Consider the following 17168-nt stretch of genomic DNA (forward strand, 5'->3'; position numbering starts at 1 on the left):
AAATACTAGGTACCTCCAGTTTGCCTTTCTTCCCAAATTCCTAATGCTAAGTTGTCTTCCAGTCATACAATCACTTACAAGTACTTACTGAATAGCCACATGCAATTAGAGAACTGAAAGACCCGTGGCTGCATTACTTTAAGAAGAGCTAGCAACATCATAAAAAAAAAGTTGAAGGTATAAAAAAAGAGACAAAACAAACTCTTGTGAACCTTACTCCTGGAGAGACCTGTTATGCAACCCTCTGGCTTGGGCTTTGTATAGAAGCCCTTTGTCCATTCTGGGATATCTACTCCACCTTGATGTTCTGCCATCTGTCGTTATTTTTCTAACCCCTTCATGGGACATCGAAAAGTGGGCACTGCAGGGGCACCCCACACAGCCAACTCTGTTACTTCATCCAAATGCTTGCTGCTTCTCTGCCCAGATAGATCCTGGCCTGGGGGAGTTTGGCACGGGCCTCTAGCTGATGTGTCTTTTGGCTCTTTGGAAAAAAGGAAAGCAGGAATGTGTTGGAGGGACCTCTGGAAAAACACACTCTTGGTGATTCTGACTTTTGGAGAGAAAGCTCCTCTGCAGGCATTCTATCCAGTTGTAACCTGTTTGCTGTCTGTACCCGGGGGAACTTGATGCAGAAACTGAAGAGACATTATCTGGCCGGACCAGAGGTTGCTCTCTTTTGCAGTGAATGCTGGAAGCCACATCTGTTTCTCTGTTGTGAGCTCCCTGAAGTCAGGGGCTCAGGCATTTTGCCATTGGATTCTAGAGCCTGGACTAGTACTTTGCTCATTGGTAGTCATCAACATGTGCTTTAAGAAAGTGAAAGAATAATAGATTGTATGGAAGTCAGAGTGGGTCAGGGAAAGAAGATGGAATTCAGTTAGAGACCCTGTAGCTCCTAGCTTTGCTACTAAATGGGAGTATTCCTTTACTTTGTGAGCCTCAGCTTCCTCATCTGTAGCATGCAGACAATCATATTTGCCTCTTTGGGTTACTATACAGATGAAATGAAACAGAGAGAAACATGTATCTTGGACCAGGCACAGCAGGACTAAGGGGTATACACGCTTTACTGGAAAGTCCTGGGTGGCTCATCATAGAGGCAGATACCTAGGTCCTCACAATGTAGCTTTAGTTGCTTTGGAGTCCTGGAGAGACCTAGATAGGAACTGGACCATGAGTAACTATAGATCATAGAGTGGCATGTTCTGCCTTGAACTGGTTTATCTGTACTTCATTTAGAGTTAAAATACTAGACATATGGCCACTGGGAGCTACTCCAGATGCTGCCTCACTCTTTGTTTACCTTTGGCTACAACCACAGGCCAAATGCCTATATGCAGCACATTTTTAGAGGTGTACATGGATTTTGATACATCTCTTTAAATGGTGAGGGGGAGCTAACACTAATGCTGTAGTTTAGCAAAACCCCTTCTACCCTGGGCCATCAGAATAAATAGGATCAAATGTGAGATACATGTAGTTTCTTAGCAGATGCACGTCTATGCTGTCTCTTCTGCACAAGGCTGTGAGAATATGGGTGTGGTACGCATTCTTGTGAAATGACTGTGGTTCTGTTCTATGCTGTTAGAAATGACATGGATTCTGTCTTGGGTCTTGGTGAAGCATATGTTTTTGTCATATAACCCATGATTGTTCCTGGAGTACCTTTTTGTTATGATGTCAGAATTGAGAGCTAATGGATCTGATTCAGTTTTTCAGTTTCACAATCAGTTCCTGTTGATTTCACATAACCAGGACTTCTTCTAAGATAAACTTATTTGACGTCGTCACATTATAGCAGAATAGACTGGGGTAGAGAGTGAAAGAGGGAGAAAGCCAGAGCTAAATCCTAGCTAAATGGGCCCATTTTCATTTTCTTAGCACTGTTCTCATCCCTCTCATTGACTTACCCATTACAAACGTCATTTCCTATCATGGCATAAATGACAATGGCTGGATGATCCAACGCCTGGTTCCTAGACAAGCTGCGAAAACATAGGGTATAGTCTTCATTCAATTTCCTCATAAGAAATGGCACATCAACACATAATATTGAAGAGCAGATTGAAATCCCAGCTAAGTAGACTCACCACCACCTTCGTAATATCGTTCACAGCCCTTATTATCCACAAGCATAGATGGGTTTGTTGAGTTACTTATGCTCAGTTTCATAGGAAATCCTCAGAGCTGTGGAGTCTACTCAATTCACAGAGAGCAGGGCTTCCCAAAGCTTCTATTTGGACACTACAGCCTCACTTCTGAATTTTAATATCCAAATAGAGGCAAAAATATTAACCAGCCAGGCATGCTGTATCAGCAGTTAGGAAGCCGTGGTGGAAGAATTGCATGAGTTTGAGATGAGTCTGAGTGAGAGAGTTAGCTCTGGGGGCTACTGCATGAGGCTCTGTCTCAGAAACAGAAACAAATCTAAAAAAAAAAAGTAACTTTCTTACTGACAAAGCCAGACTATGATGTGATCATTATGTTTTTTGCAGTTACTTCTTTCAGAACTAATTTTTACTCAGTTCAGATTCATTTTATAATCCTTTGAGAACATGCACTTTCCAAGATTACTGGCCCAAGAAAAGGATCCCCAGTGTCCCAATAATGACTAATGAACTGTTGATATTCAGTAGAAATAATAATGAGGTAATAAAGGAGAGTTTTCATTCCTTTCGAGATAAGTTAAGCATATTTAAAACAGTTTCTTAGATTTTTCTTCCACTGACCTTTCAATAAAATTGTTCAGATTTCTGGAAGATGCACCTAGATAATTACAATTAAGAAAGTAATTGTTAGTGAGTTTCATTCAGTGACACCATTGATGGGTGAGTCTAACTGGCTGTCCAGACCACATTGCTGATGGCGATTGCTTGTTTCTGGTGATTTTCTGTGGTGTATTATCTTGGATCTTCATTGTCCTGGGTTCTCTGCTCACTTGGCATTGTACTAACCGAGCCCAAAGCCCTTTGGATTGGTGGGTTGCCATTGATGAGTAAATGATTTAAACATAAGGAACATAATAAGGAAACAGTACTTATGTCTACAAAGAGGCAGAGTACCCCCAAAAGATAAGAGAGACAGGGAAAAGGACTCTCTGGGAGAGACACCTGCCTAGAAGCCCCCATTTGTATTCAGAACACTGAGTCCTGAAAGTAGAGACTCTCTAGATAGTCAGTTGCTCTCAGCTCAGGTGTCTTCTAGACAGAAGAAATGTACAACCTCCTGCTGGTCCAGTGCTGCTGGTGTCCTATGGTGGCTCCCATATCTGCTAGGCCCTTCATTCAATTCTACTCCAGGGCTCCTAGTCTCTCATTTTCAGAATAATAATAAATCAAGAAGTGTTATCATTCTTTAATGTTTTTCATAATGATAAATAACAATCAAGAAAATCTCAAATTTTGTTGCCCAGTCAACCTTGAGTCCAGATGGGAACTTGATGTGCAGGCCATCCACAGAGCCTCAGGAGAACAAGAGTGAAAAGTTGTCATAGCTGGCTAGATGGGTTGTCTCTTCCCATAAACAACATTATCTATGTCCCTTGTCTACTCAGGACAAGGATTGCCAATCAGTCGTATGTAAGTAATCATAGTAGGTTAAAAAAAGCAACCACAGCTGGAGGTAGTGGTCACCTGTAATATACCAGCATCCTGGAAGCAGAGCCTGGCCTGTGTAGTGAAGTCCTGTCTTAAAAGAACAAACAAACACACAAACAACAACTCCTGTCTTAAAAGAACAAACAAACACACAAACAACAACAACAACAACAACAACAACAACAACAACAACAACCCTACAAAACCAAAAAGTAGCCACAAAAAAGAAACAAGGAATTACTTATTCTTTGATTGAATGCTTATTTTTTCTTGAACAGAATTCTCTCTGCTATAAAGTCATTATTTTTCATCGTCTTCATTTCTTGTGGAATGTCAGTTTTACAAAGTTACCTAAGTAGTTTATGTCTATTTTTCTCTACTCTCTCATCTTCTCACTTCTTTCATTTGTGCTATGCTTTGGACAAACTCAGTTCCACATCTTTCTCCTGTCTAATCTCTATCGTCCTCTTCTGAAAGGGTCTCCCCAGCTGCTCACTGCTGACATGTCTGCCACTTGAGAAAATACAGCAGTGGCAGCTGGTAGGTAATAAGCAACATGGGTGATGTGGCAGAACAAGGCAAACATTTGAAAAATGTACACATTTTGTACCCCGATTATAGTTTCACAGATATGGAAAAGATTGACCCTGGAATAGAGGATTTCTATTTATTTATTAAGGTAATCCAGTAGAGAACCTACACATTCCCTGTTAAGAGAAGAAGAGTTCATATAGACCTTTAAATACTTTTTTTGTGATGTCCTTTAAGTAGGGTGTATTGTATCTAAGAGGATAAGGTCTCATGACTTCAGCCTCAGTTGGCCTTCACTAACTGAATTTCAATGTATGTTCACACTGCTGGGTTGGTGTGAACATCAGGTACCTCACATTCTATGTGTTCTTTTAACTTCAAAAATAATTTTGATGGTCTTCTAAGTGAACCTGTTAAACTTACTGCCTGACAGTAGGTTCCAAATTCTTCATAGAATATTTAAATATATCTAGAATAAGTCATTTTAATTAAATCACTACTTCAGCAAAACATATTGATTGTTTATATTGCTAGGTGTTGTAATTGGTTCTGAGTATAGATCAATGAATGGAAAACACAGCCTTGTTCATAGCCCAGGTTCAGTGCTAATGACCCCAATGTAGAAAGAGCAGCTGTCACTCAGCCCTGATGAATTTGTGTTGTCTAGAAGGAGTGTCTGTATTGTTAGACTTGTCTTCAAAATGGAGGTTGGAAATATGGGACTTTTGATGTACTAATTTTAGATATTTGCAAGCCAATGATTCTAAAAGATGTTTTGTTTCATGATGAAAACCCCATATAGGTTAGGTTTCAAAATGATTTAATCATTGAGAGAACCATAGGGAAACATATATGTCAAGGACAGAATGTTGGGTCTCAGAGGTTAAGAGTACTGGCTGCCCTTACAGAATAGCCAGGTTCTGTCTCTAGCATCTACGGAGCAGTTTAGAACCAACTGTATCTCCAGCTCCAGGGGATCTGATGCCTTTTCTAGCTTCTACATGTACTGGAAACAAATGGTGCTCAGATACATGTGGAGACAAATATACTCAGAAACATAAAATAAAAATAAATAAATCCTTAGAAAATTAACAAAGTGCCACATAAATACAGTATTTTCTGAGTTTATGTGAGGATATACCTTTTTCATGTGTGTGAAAACATCTGCATTGCCATTTCTAGAAAAATTTTATGACTTTTGCCCAGTTTTGTTTGGGCAAAATATACTATACTATATTATATACAAAATATACTATATATATAGTATATATATACTATATATATTATATATGTATATATACATATATATTATATATATGTATATATACATATATATATTGTATATATACAATATATACAATGTATATATATAGTATATACAATATATACTTATACAATATATACTATATATATTATATAATAATATATATGATATAGTATATACAAAATATACTATATATTCAATATATGTATAAATATGTATGTACATGTATACATATGAGTTTTTATATCTATAACAGATTAACTATTTGTATTGCAAAGAAAGCTACAGCATCTACAGAACAAAACACAGCTGTGGGTCATGTATGTCTTCCAACTGTCTGAGCCCTCTTGTGCTCAGGATGTAACTGCATCTACTTGTTTGGAATAACTTTAAGATCCCAGATTTTTCTTTGTGTATTATGACAGAGGACAGTACTTCTCTAAAAACTTAAGATTAAAATAATGATCTTTATTGCTTTCTTTTCTGACAATATGGTTCATAGGTGCATGTCACTATGCCAAGCTAAAATTTTGCTAGTACTCTGTTTGAAGGTCTTGGTGGTTCTTCAGGGGTCAGGGATGCTGCTCTTGACACTGAGTCTTTTGTTGGAGACAGAGTTAAGACAAAAGTCTCATCAGTGTCATTTCCTCATAGGTGGAGCCTCACATGACTGGTTACAGCCTGTAGAGCCTAGAGAAATTCTGGTAAAAATGTTTCAGCATACATTGCTGTGATACTTGCTATGAGTTTCCAAAGCATGTGGCTCATAGAGGTTCTGGGCCACCCAGCCACCCATGAAGCAAGGGTCTTTTAAAAATGGCATCCTATGGTCATTCCAGTATGACACAGAATGTTAGGAACACAGGGTTTTCTAGATGTCTCTTGCCAGTGAGGCTTCCACCACCTTTTGTCTGGATCCACCCTCTTTTCCTGATCTTTTGTGTGTACTATCCATAAGTGTGCAGATATGTGTGTCTGCATGCAAATGGGAGGCCAGAGGAATATACTGGAGGTTTCCCTCTACCATTCTCTGTCTGGTTATCTTGAGAAAGGTTGTCTCACTAAACCAGAAGTTGGGCATTTTGACTAGTCTGCCTGGCCAACAAGCTCTTGAAATCTACCTGTCGCCTCCCCTCATCCCTCCCCCACATTCCTGAATGCTGGGGTTACAGGAACAAGTAATCATGTCTAGCTTTAATATGGGTGCTCAGAATTTGAACACAGGCACTCATGCTTGCAGAGTAAACACTCTTACTTTCTGAAACAGCTCCTTGGCTCTTTTCCGCTCTTTAAAACTTCCATTACTGAAAGCACAGTGCTGATTTTCTGAGCCTTTCTTAAGCCAGGGCTCCTGCCATCTGCCACTGTTGCTCTTTCTTACCAGGAGCGGGAACGCCCCAAACAGTTCATTTGCTCAGGAATGGACTCTGGTATTTCCATATTTCTCTTTGCTTTTAAAGCTAGAAATATTCAGGCACCACCCACTTCTTCTGATAGCACTATCCTGTTTTCTTCAGTTCATTTCATGGCTATTCTAGTAGACCACGCCTGCACAGCATCTGCCAACTTCCTTTCTCCACAAACTAGATTTTAAATGATATTGATTTTTCTTATAGTTTTATAATTCAACAAGAATTTTCAGAAGAATAATTTGTTGAAAAAATGATAATTTTACTTTTTTTTCTCTTCTAAAAATGTTTGTTTGCAATAAACAGAACCATTCAGACTAAGATATTGATCTTGAGCTCCAGATCCCGAGCAGTTAACAATCGTATGTTGTGACAGTTCCTGACAGTGTTTCTACTAGTGAGACAGTTTCACATTACAAATGTTCCAGTTACAAACAAGATAAATTCCCTAAAAATATTTGAATAGGGTAGAATATGCTTCCAACTGTGGTTGTAATCTACCTCCCAGTGACAGGGCTTTGCAAGCACCCTTTACCTGTGTTGAGAGAGGGAGAACTCGGCATCTCCCCAAAGCTTTTTTGCTCTTAGGCCCTACCCACCACACTCACTGTCTCCTAACACCTTTGGATATTGCTTAAACTTTAACTGCGCTGTGAAATCTACTTCTCTAGAATTAGCTATCATTCACCTCCAGAAGGTACAACTTACTTTTGCTCCGGTGACACTTCAAAGAACTGTGATTATTTTCTTGTTCGTCTCCCTTTTGGTTTTGTTATGATCTCCATGGAGGTGGGGGCCTTTACCTTGCTCATCTTCCTATTCTAGAACCCATTGCAATACTGAACAGGAAGGAAGTAAAGGCCAAAGGCAAGGCATACCCAGGCTTACATAAATCCCAAGAGCGATTAAGATGTCAATAGATAGAGCAGATAGCTTTCCATTTGTTGTCTCTTATCTGAAGCTCTAAACAAAACAGATTATTAAAAGGAGATGACTGACATCTTCAGCACACTGGTAGGCACATTGATTTAAAGTAAAGAATTTGCAATACAGGTGTGCTGATCCTAGCTCAGTAAAAATTTTGATGACAGCAGGACCTAAATTTTTCACATGGTTAATGTCCTGAGCCTTGCTCCTTCCTGGACCAGTTTGTCTTGGCATCTTTTTTTTTTTTTTGGTTGAGGTGATAAAATACTCTGACAAAAGCAACTTCGGAGAGGATTTATTTTAGTTTACAATTCAAATTATAGCTCATCATGCATGTAAGTTAAGGCAGGAGTGTTGGGGTCCACACTAGCCCCACGTTGGGGTGGCCAAAAAATGTTGGGGTCCACACTAGCCCCACGTTGGGGCGGCCAAAAAATGTCGCGGCCCGGGCCACCCTGCGTTTGCCTGCTACTGTATCGCAGCCCAAGCTGCCACTCCGGTCTGCGGGTCGGGGTTCAGCAAGAGCAAGAGTGAGGATGGACTCAAAGAATGCAGACCAGACAGAGTGTAATTCAATCCCGTTTATTCTTCAGTCTAAGTCCTAAGTCTTGAGTTCCTAGTGCCTAGTCCCTAGCTCCTAGTCCCTCCAAGTTCCAAGTTACTTCTTCCAAGTGCCTGCTACCTGTCTTCTCTCTGCTGTGTCTGGTTCTCTGTTCTCTGTCTCCCTAATGTCTGATTCTCTACTGTCTGCCTCTGCCTTTTATATGTCTTATTTCTAAGCCACGCCTCTAAGTTACACCTTTAATCATGCCCTTAGGTCTTGTCTCTAAATCTGATCTCTACACTTCTAAGTCACACACCTTTAATCTCACACACCTTTAATCTCACGCACCTTTAATCTCAAGGTATCTAAACCAAGATTATCGGAGTGTACTCAGCCGTTGTAGGCTATTGTAATCCAAGTCACATGTCAGGGTATATGGCTCAAGATGGTTGCAAAGCTGATAGCCGCTTTCTGCTAAAAGTCGGCCCCCAACACAAGAGGAACTTGAGGTATCTGGTCACATTACATCCGTAGTCTAAAGCAGAGAGAAACTGAATTGATGCATGCTAGTGCTCAGCTCTCTTTCTCCACTCCTGTATAACGCCTGATCCCTGCCTAGGGAATAGTGCCACTCATGGTGGATGAGTTTTCCCACCTCAATTAACGGAATCAACACCCTAACCCAGAACATGACCATCTCGCAGGTTATTTTAGATTTTTGTCAAGTTGGCAATACTAATCATTACAAGGTTGTATGAATAAATCTAAAGAAATAGTTCCACTTGGATAAGAGTGTCTCCATTGTTTAAAGATTCATTGAGTTCCAAACTCTTACAAGAATTAAACATGGTGAAAAGCTAATACATATAAAAGAGTGATTTTTTCTGCATGATTTGTGTCATATTGAATTTTTCTCTTAAAAGATCATATTATTATTAAATACTGTATCTTTGAGATATATTGGATTCTTATAAGAAAACAATTTTGAGCTGTAGACATTGAGTACTTTTACATCATTTTGTTTTCAGATTGAGAATTTAAGACTTGGATACTAAAGACTCTCTCTAGTGCTCTGACCACATTATTTCAGGCTCCCCAAACAGAAATGTCCTAGATGTTCTGCTATAAATAATCTCTCCAATCTCCTTTCAGAGTTTTGGGTTCTGATCAAATACTCAATCCAATAGCAGTGCTTCCCACATGCTTCCTGGGGCCCTATTTCAGTGACACATTTGACCTCAGAAATTCCCTCCAGGGCTGTTCTTGTGGCTTTTGAAAGTATTTTAAACATTTTCATTTTGAAACGATTGCTAAAATTCTCCAAAAATAGGGCAAAGATATATACACATCCTCTACCTAAATTTTTCTAAATATATACATCTGCAATAATTACAATGATCAAACCACAAAACTAACATGGGTACAGTACTGTTGTCTAATCTGGATATCTGACCTAAATGTTATTTATGACCACTTTCTGGACTGGGTCTAATTCACTGTACTTGGATCTCAGGCTTCTTTAGTTTGCCTTAATCTGGAAAGATTGCTCAGTCTCTGTCTTTATGACCTTGACATATTTTGGGGCTATTGGCCAATTCTTAACTGGCTTTCAGTTTGGGTTTGTCTTAATGTTCCTCATGACTAAACTCAGGTTATGCAATTATTTTGGCAAAAATACAATACCAGAAGCTCAGTTAGCTTAAGGTACAAAACTTATTTTGTTCCAGAATAGAGATCATGGGAGGTCTAAAAATAAGGAGTCCTTACGTGTGTAAATGAATTCAGCTTAGCCTGCAATAATATACTTTTTATAGTTCAATTATAGTTTGTCTCTTTATCCTTTTCTCTTTTGCTTTTATTCCTTCTCAAGGAGACAAAAAGAACTAACCTAAAGTGTTGAGTTAAGGTATCTAATTCTGACAATTCCCCCTGGATTACCAGGACAATCTAAGACAGAAAGATGGCACTTTTTCAGGCCAGAATCTAGAAAGGGGAGTGTGGCATGGTTTTTAAGAATGTGACCTTCAGTAGGAGACAGACATGGTTAAAAGTCTATCACTGATGAGGTAATGCATCATAAGAATGTTATATAACTTTCTGAACCCCATTTTCCTCATCTGCAAAATAGAGTTGCTTTGAGGATTCACTGAGGACAGAGCACATAGCTGTAGAGCTGGTACTTTCCCCCCTTCGAGTTTTGAGTATCAGTAAGAAATAAGATGAACATTCAGTTGCTGGGTGTGGTGATGTATGCCCAAGGTGGGGATTTATGAGTCGGAGGAAGGGGATGGCTTAGTGTCCTGTGTTGGGGTTTACAGATATGGTCCTGTAAGCTTTGTTGATGGCTACCTTGTCTGCTGGTGGTGTGTTACTGGCAGCAGGAGACATAACTCACTGTTGCTAACTGTTTAGTCTCAGGGTTCCTTTTCTAGAACCCTGGATAAAGCCAAGATGTAGACTAACTTTACAGAAAAGAATTTCAGAATAAGTCAGTATTAAGAAAAAAAAATGGTTTTTTACTTAAGAAAAGGACAGAAGTGCACACCCAAGAGTAGATACATGTTTCTACTCTTGTGGAAAGTGGTTCTATACATGTGGAAAGTGGTGTTCTATACATGTGGAAAGTGGTTCTAAATGTCCTAAAATAAAGTATGTAAATACAGTGTGTGTGGCTTTTGAAATTATGTTGTTCAAAGTATAGAATAAAAAGATTGACTAAAAATGTTTTGATATAGTCATTTTTAGCTAATGATTCTATTTCGTAAATGATAAAGGAGTTCATGTAGTATTTCTGTACACATTTGTAGAAAGGAATGCTAATGATATGAAAATGTAAGTCAGAAAGGTGAAGGAAATTCTGAGGGTCCAGAGGCCACAAGGAGGTATATATATATATAGACTATCACTATAGCTCATAAGTATGTGTGTGTGTGTGTGTGTGTGTGTGTGTGTGTGTGTGTGTGTGTGTGAGAGAGAGAGAGAGAGAGAGAGAGAGAGAGAGAGAGAGAGAGAGAGAGAGAGCTACCTGGTCTCTTTTCTTTCTTATCTTTCTCTATTTTTCCTGTTTTTCTAACCTATCTCAAGGGTAGCGGTGTGCCAGGATAGCATAGTTTAATGTTCACTCTAAGGCTGAACTATTGACATCAGGTAGCTGCCAAGGACAGTTTCTCATTCTGTAGGGAAATCACTTTGTTGTCTCTCACTCCCCCATTCATCTGACCAAGGGCCTCCTTCCTCAGTCCCACTGGAGAATTATCTCTTTGCCCTCTTTGTTCTAGTTTCTTTCCTCTGGACCCTGTTTACCTGATATTTTCAACATTTTCTTTTGTTATTTGTATGAGTGTACGAATGTGAGTGAGTATGTGTGTGTGTGAGTATGTGTGTGACTGTGTGCTTGTATGTGAGAGTGTATGAATGTGTGTGTGTGTATGTGAGTATGTGAATGCATATGTGAGTATATGTGTGTGTGAGTGTGTGCATGTGAGTGTGACGGTTATTCCCAGTTTTCCACTTGACTATATCTAGAACGAACTACAATCTAGAAATGGAGGGAACACCTATGATCCAGATCTTGAATCTGGAGGACACAGGCTTTTAATCCAGATCTTGAAGCATGGTAGCCATGAAAAGCTTAGACCCAGGCAAGGTGATACATGCCTTTAATCTCAGGATACAGAGGTAGACATCTGAGTTCAAGGACAGCCTGGGACAGAGCAAGTTCCAGGTAAGGAACAGGTTAGGTCTAGTTATGGCGGTACACATCTGTAATCTGGGCCATACCTTCTGCTGGAGGCCTACATAAGGGCAATGGAAGAAGGAATGCTGAGTCCTTGTTGGTCATGTGGAAGAGACGGTGTGACAAGGTTTCTGCCCCTAAACCAGAGCCAGCAGGGAGTGGGCACCCACAAATGTTGATGAGGTATAAGGCTTGTTTGTATATTTTACTTTATGTTTTTCTTTGAAAGAATGTCCTCTCTGCCAAGGTTAATGACTCCATAATAGTCAAAGACAGCGTGAGTCTGGAAGGCCAGGGTGTGTCTAATGTTTCTGCAAAATGGTGGAACACTAACTTTCAGGACAGCCTTTAAGGCTGTGGAAGAAAACTTTAACATGAGTTCATGAGAAACATGAGTTTAAAAATATATAATTTCTTAACTATCCAAAGTATAAGAATGCATATAGGCAGCTGCACTATGATCCAGCTTGTCATAAAGATACAAAGGCAGGCAGATTCCTGAGTTCAAGGTTAGCCTGGAACAGAGAGAATTTATGTCCAGGCATAGTTGCAATTGTAATCTCAGGATAGAATTCCACCCAGCTAAGTTTATTGTTTGTGCTTTCAAAGGCAGGCAGATCTCTGAATTCATTTGCAATGTTAAAAATCATGCTTGTGCTTGTCTTTTTTTAAGAATGGGGGGTGCTGGGGTCAGAGAATTCTGATTTGTGGGTAATCAAAAGGAAACCTGGAGTAAATGACTGAACTGATATGTAAATAGAAGACTGGGCTTTGGTCTGCATGAGATGAACCAGCAGAGAGCAATAACAGTTCTTTTTTTAAAAGAATTTTTCTTAGCAAGAGTTGAGCTGTCTGGAGATCTCTGGAGAATAAACATAACTCTTTTTAGAATTTTTTCTAACAGGATTTCTGACCTTGGTCAGAAATCCCAAGAATTACTGAGAGAGCAAACACAGCTCTTTTAGAATTTTTTCTAGAAATCCCAATTTTCTTCTAGCAGCCGTTCTGATTTTGGTCAGAAACCTCATGAGCTATCCAGAGAGATTTAAAAATTTTTAGAGCATGAGAGAGCTGAAAGTTATCTCTAGCAGAAAGCTATCGCGAGCAGACTACAGAGCCATGAGCCATCTACAGGAAGCTGTCCAAGGAGCTATTTCAAGCACACTACAAGGCTGTCAGCTTGTACCCACTATTTGACTTCCAGTTATTCTTTTTACTGCTCTTGAGCACCCCTTCCTCAGAGTCCTTCTCCAAGCCATGGTTGGTTCTTGGCAAAGGAAGTCTTTCTTCTTTGCCTGCTTGTACTTATTTGCATCTGTTGAAATGTACTGCTTAAGGATTACAGTTTATACAGAAGACCAGCGGAAACACCTACACTCATGAGACTAAACAACTACTAGTTTCTTGGACTTCCCACTCATAGCTGTCCATTGTTGAGTTACCTGGACTGCAGACTGTTATTGGACTGTAAATCATTCCAATAATTTCTCTTAATATATATAGATATCCCATGACTTCTGTGACACCAGAAAACCCTAATACATTGCACATGGGAGTATGTGTGCATGTGCAAGTAGGGGTGCTTCATCACTTGTGTGGAGGTCTCTTCTGCTTTTGGTATCTGGCTTATCTATCAAATGCCTATATTGATTACCTGAATCTGTATTTCCCAGGCTGGCCTGACTTTTGCCTTTTTTCCTAGCTTCTCTAGGTCTCTTCTATTCACTCTCATTCTTCAGAGGTTTAAGCAAACTCAGAAGAAGGAACAGGTCAAGTAAAGTTTCTTCAGAGTGTGGAGTTTGTGGTGTTAGTGGAGAACATAAGACATTCATGACCAAATTAGCTTTGCAGCAAGGAGCCGAGTGGGTGTAGTAGGTGAGTGAAGATGCAAACTTGAACTTTGGCAGTTTACAGTCTCCAGTAACTAATCTTGGCTCTTCACAGGGATCCCTGCTTTCCACTATCTCTGTAGTAGGCATACTGGGAGAGAATTCCTCTCCCTCTGTGGTGGGAAGCTTGAACCCATGGGAAAACATGTCTTAAATATTTTAGCAGTTCTGAAAGCAAAAACCTCCTAATCCAGGTGTTTATATAAAAGTTTTGCTGGACTTGCAAAAACACAACGAGAAAGATTGTGTCAGTGTAGAGTAGTCCAAGCTTATAAAATCTCATTTGGCATCCAAAAAACGGGCTCAGGAGCATCCAGCAAACCCAGCAGTGTTTTCCTCTGTGGGCTGTGAGCTGGAGTAGTGGCAATTGAGGCTCAGGACTAAGGTTTAGTTGTTTTCTTTTTAAAAGCACAGGAGTCTTATATATTTCAGAAGATGACTTAATAGATGTTTTATTTACTTAAAATATGCTTTATGTCACCTCTTCTAGTCCCTGGTAATCACCAGATTGCCCTTTGCTTCTATGAGTCTGGCTACTTTAGATGCTTCACAGAAGCAGGGGTTCATTTATGTTGTTGGATAAGGCAAGGTTCCCTTTTTAAAAGGCTGAATAGCACTGTATTGCATTTATGTATAATATTTTCTCTATCCATTTACATGTTGGTGGACATTTAGCCTGGCTCTACATCTTGGCTGTTATGAATGATGACGTTATGAACAAGGCAATGGCAGTATCTCTTTAAGATCCTGTTCTTAATACCTTGAAAAAATATTCATAAGTGGGATTGGTTAATCATACAGTAATTCAAGTTTTCATATTTAGAGGAATCATCCTGCTACTTTCTATAATGGCTAGAAGACCTTACATTCCTTCCAATAATACATGACTCTGATTTCTTCACATTCTAGCCAATTCTTGTCATTAGTTTTATATATCTATAATGGCCATCCCAGCAGGTGTGAGGTGGTATTTCAGAGTGGTTCCTGCTTTTGATATTAAAGGAAGGAAATTACTGTATTCTAGTTGTAAAGGATCACTGTCCATTCTTTAACCCTCTTGAAAGGCTAAAAATACTTTGAGAGCTTTTAGGTTAAAGAAAAAAAAATGTTAGATGGGCAAGTCCCTGCTTACCAATGCTAACTAAGGTCGGAGTTAAACATATGGCTACTGGCCTTACATGTCTTGATTCCTGTCCAGCTGAGAACTAGACATAAAGAAAGTGACCTAACCCTAAGCCCAAAAAAGCTCAACTTCAGCCTTGACAAAGAACTTGTGTGACTTATTTGGCTCTCCTGGGTATGGAGGAGGGCATGAAATCAGTCACAAACATAGAGGGCTGAACTAGTTTCTGCATCCACTCTAAGCATGAATCCTGAGGACTAGTGAACACTCAGATGTGAAGAGTAGAGCACTTGGGTAAGACAGGTGGCTCAGGGCACCACCTTTTTTGTATGACAGCCTCCACAGATGGGTAGGTGCTAACTCCCTCCCTGATGGTCTAGTCTTTGAGCCATGAGCTCTTTGTTGGAGTCAGGGTGACATCTCAAGCTCAGTTCTCCTTCAATTTATAAAGCTTCTGCCCTCAGCATGGTCCTGAGCTCAAGAAGTGGAGGCTATTCTGCAGCCCCTCCCTTTAGCAGCTCTACAATCCTCTGGAATTCATTGCTTACCCCTCCAGTCTGCCTCCAGTGCCAGGAGAGTGCTGAGGAATAACTCTCTTGCTTCCCAGTCCTGGCAGGGTGTAGCCCAAGGACTTCCTGACCTCAGAACTCCTTTCCTTGTCTGGGTCAACTCTCTGTTTCCTACCTTACTTCTTGCTCTCAATCATAGACTTGCCATCTTTCCTGTCATTTCTCATTCCTCTGCCCTCCCGATATCTTCTTCCCAGGAGGAGGTACTTCTTCCCCCGGATCCCTCTGCTGTCCCTATGCATCACTGTTTTCTTCCTGCCTGCCAGTGTCTGCAAGGACCTGGATGCATAGCTCATGCACTGCTGCTCCATCTATGAGTCCTGGCTCATATCATTGACATATGTCTTTTACATTTATTTGCTATGTTTTAGAATCTTTGACATTGAAATGTGACTGTTTTAAAACTACTGGGTAAATAATAGTACAGATAGACTGGTAGTCATTGTTTCTATGGTGCTCTGATGACAGATGTTTGCAAATGTTTAAGAAGCTGTGTCTCCTGATTGTCTTGCTGCCCATCTTTCCATGCCAAGACCTGTGGCACTCAAGTATGCTACTGGCATCTCTTTTATGTATGGTTGTTACAGTTAATATTTAAAACAGTGGCACCCAATTTGGCTTGTTGTTATGGGGCCACCATGTTCCCAACTAGGCAAGGCCTGGGGCCACAAGTGGTGGTGTGTTCTCACCACTGCCATGGCTCAGGACGGCCAGAAGCACTGGTCCTGCCAGCCACGAGATTCCAGCATGGGAGATGGCTCTGCCAATCTACCACACTGTCTCCACAACATTTGGCTGAGCCCAGACCATCCTGCCATCCATGAGGTACCTGGTAGAAATGAGATTCTAATGTTTAAAGATTATCCGAAGGCTTTATATATTTGGTAATGCTCAATTAACAAGATGCCCACACAACTGGAAGTGTTACCCAATTAACTAACCTAGATATAAGTTGTTACCCAGGACTGCTCTTGATACATGTGTGGTTCTCCATGGCTCCTACATCTCCTCTTCCTCCTAGCTCCTCCTCTTCCTTCTCCTCTTCCTCTTTTTACTCATCCCACATTAGCTCCTCCAAAATTACCGAGTTTACTGTAAATTGTAGCAGGGGAAATATACTGCTACATATGGTGGCCTATCTGGGTCAAACATGCCCCAGGCTTTATGATGCTTGTACAATAGTAACATGGCAGGAAGCTAGAACCACAGTAGCCAAGGGGGCTATCCTCACTCATTACTACACTGACTTGGGATTCTATGTCTCACCAAAGAAGAGTGGGTGTAGACAACCTACTCAAGCAGGTTTGTCATCCAGGTCACCCAAGTCAAGATTCTGTATCACATCCCATGTCCAATCCTAAAGCCAGATCTATTTTTATTATTTGAGGTAAGATTTTGTAAGTTAATCAGAGAGGGAGGCTTCTGCTCTCTATTTCCTGAATGTCACTCCCCTCTCTGAGAGGGATGATGAGGGACTAGCCAAAACATAGCACCCTGCAGTGCAGGGGCCCCCTCTTACCCTGTCTGTTCGAGCAGGTTGGAGCTGAAGGGGCCACTGCAAACTACCTCCCTTGCTG

General features: G+C 40.3%; 1 protein-coding gene and 1 non-coding gene across 3 annotated transcripts in view; one reads left to right on the plus strand and one right to left on the minus strand.

Annotated features, from left to right (window-relative positions):
* Positions 1 to 17168, minus strand: part of Aoah (acyloxyacyl hydrolase) — a 204380-nt gene that overhangs the window by 26382 nt on the left and 160830 nt on the right. For both annotated transcript variants that reach the window (XM_076939320.1, XM_034510444.2), the window contains 2 exons: positions 2733 to 2769; positions 1914 to 1988 (listed from right to left, as the gene is read on the minus strand). In XM_076939320.1, coding sequence (XP_076795435.1) covers positions 1914 to 1988; positions 2733 to 2769 — 112 coding nt within the window. The remainder of the gene's footprint in view (positions 1 to 1913; positions 1989 to 2732; positions 2770 to 17168) is intronic.
* On the plus strand, positions 12881 to 12942 carry LOC117714509 (U7 small nuclear RNA). The gene has a single exon (XR_004607575.1). It is a non-coding gene; the product is annotated as a U7 small nuclear RNA (small nuclear RNA).

The sequence above is a fragment of the Arvicanthis niloticus genome, chromosome 8 (genome assembly GCF_011762505.2).
Source record: "Arvicanthis niloticus isolate mArvNil1 chromosome 8, mArvNil1.pat.X, whole genome shotgun sequence".
In the NCBI taxonomy this organism is placed as follows: Eukaryota; Metazoa; Chordata; class Mammalia; order Rodentia; family Muridae; genus Arvicanthis; species Arvicanthis niloticus.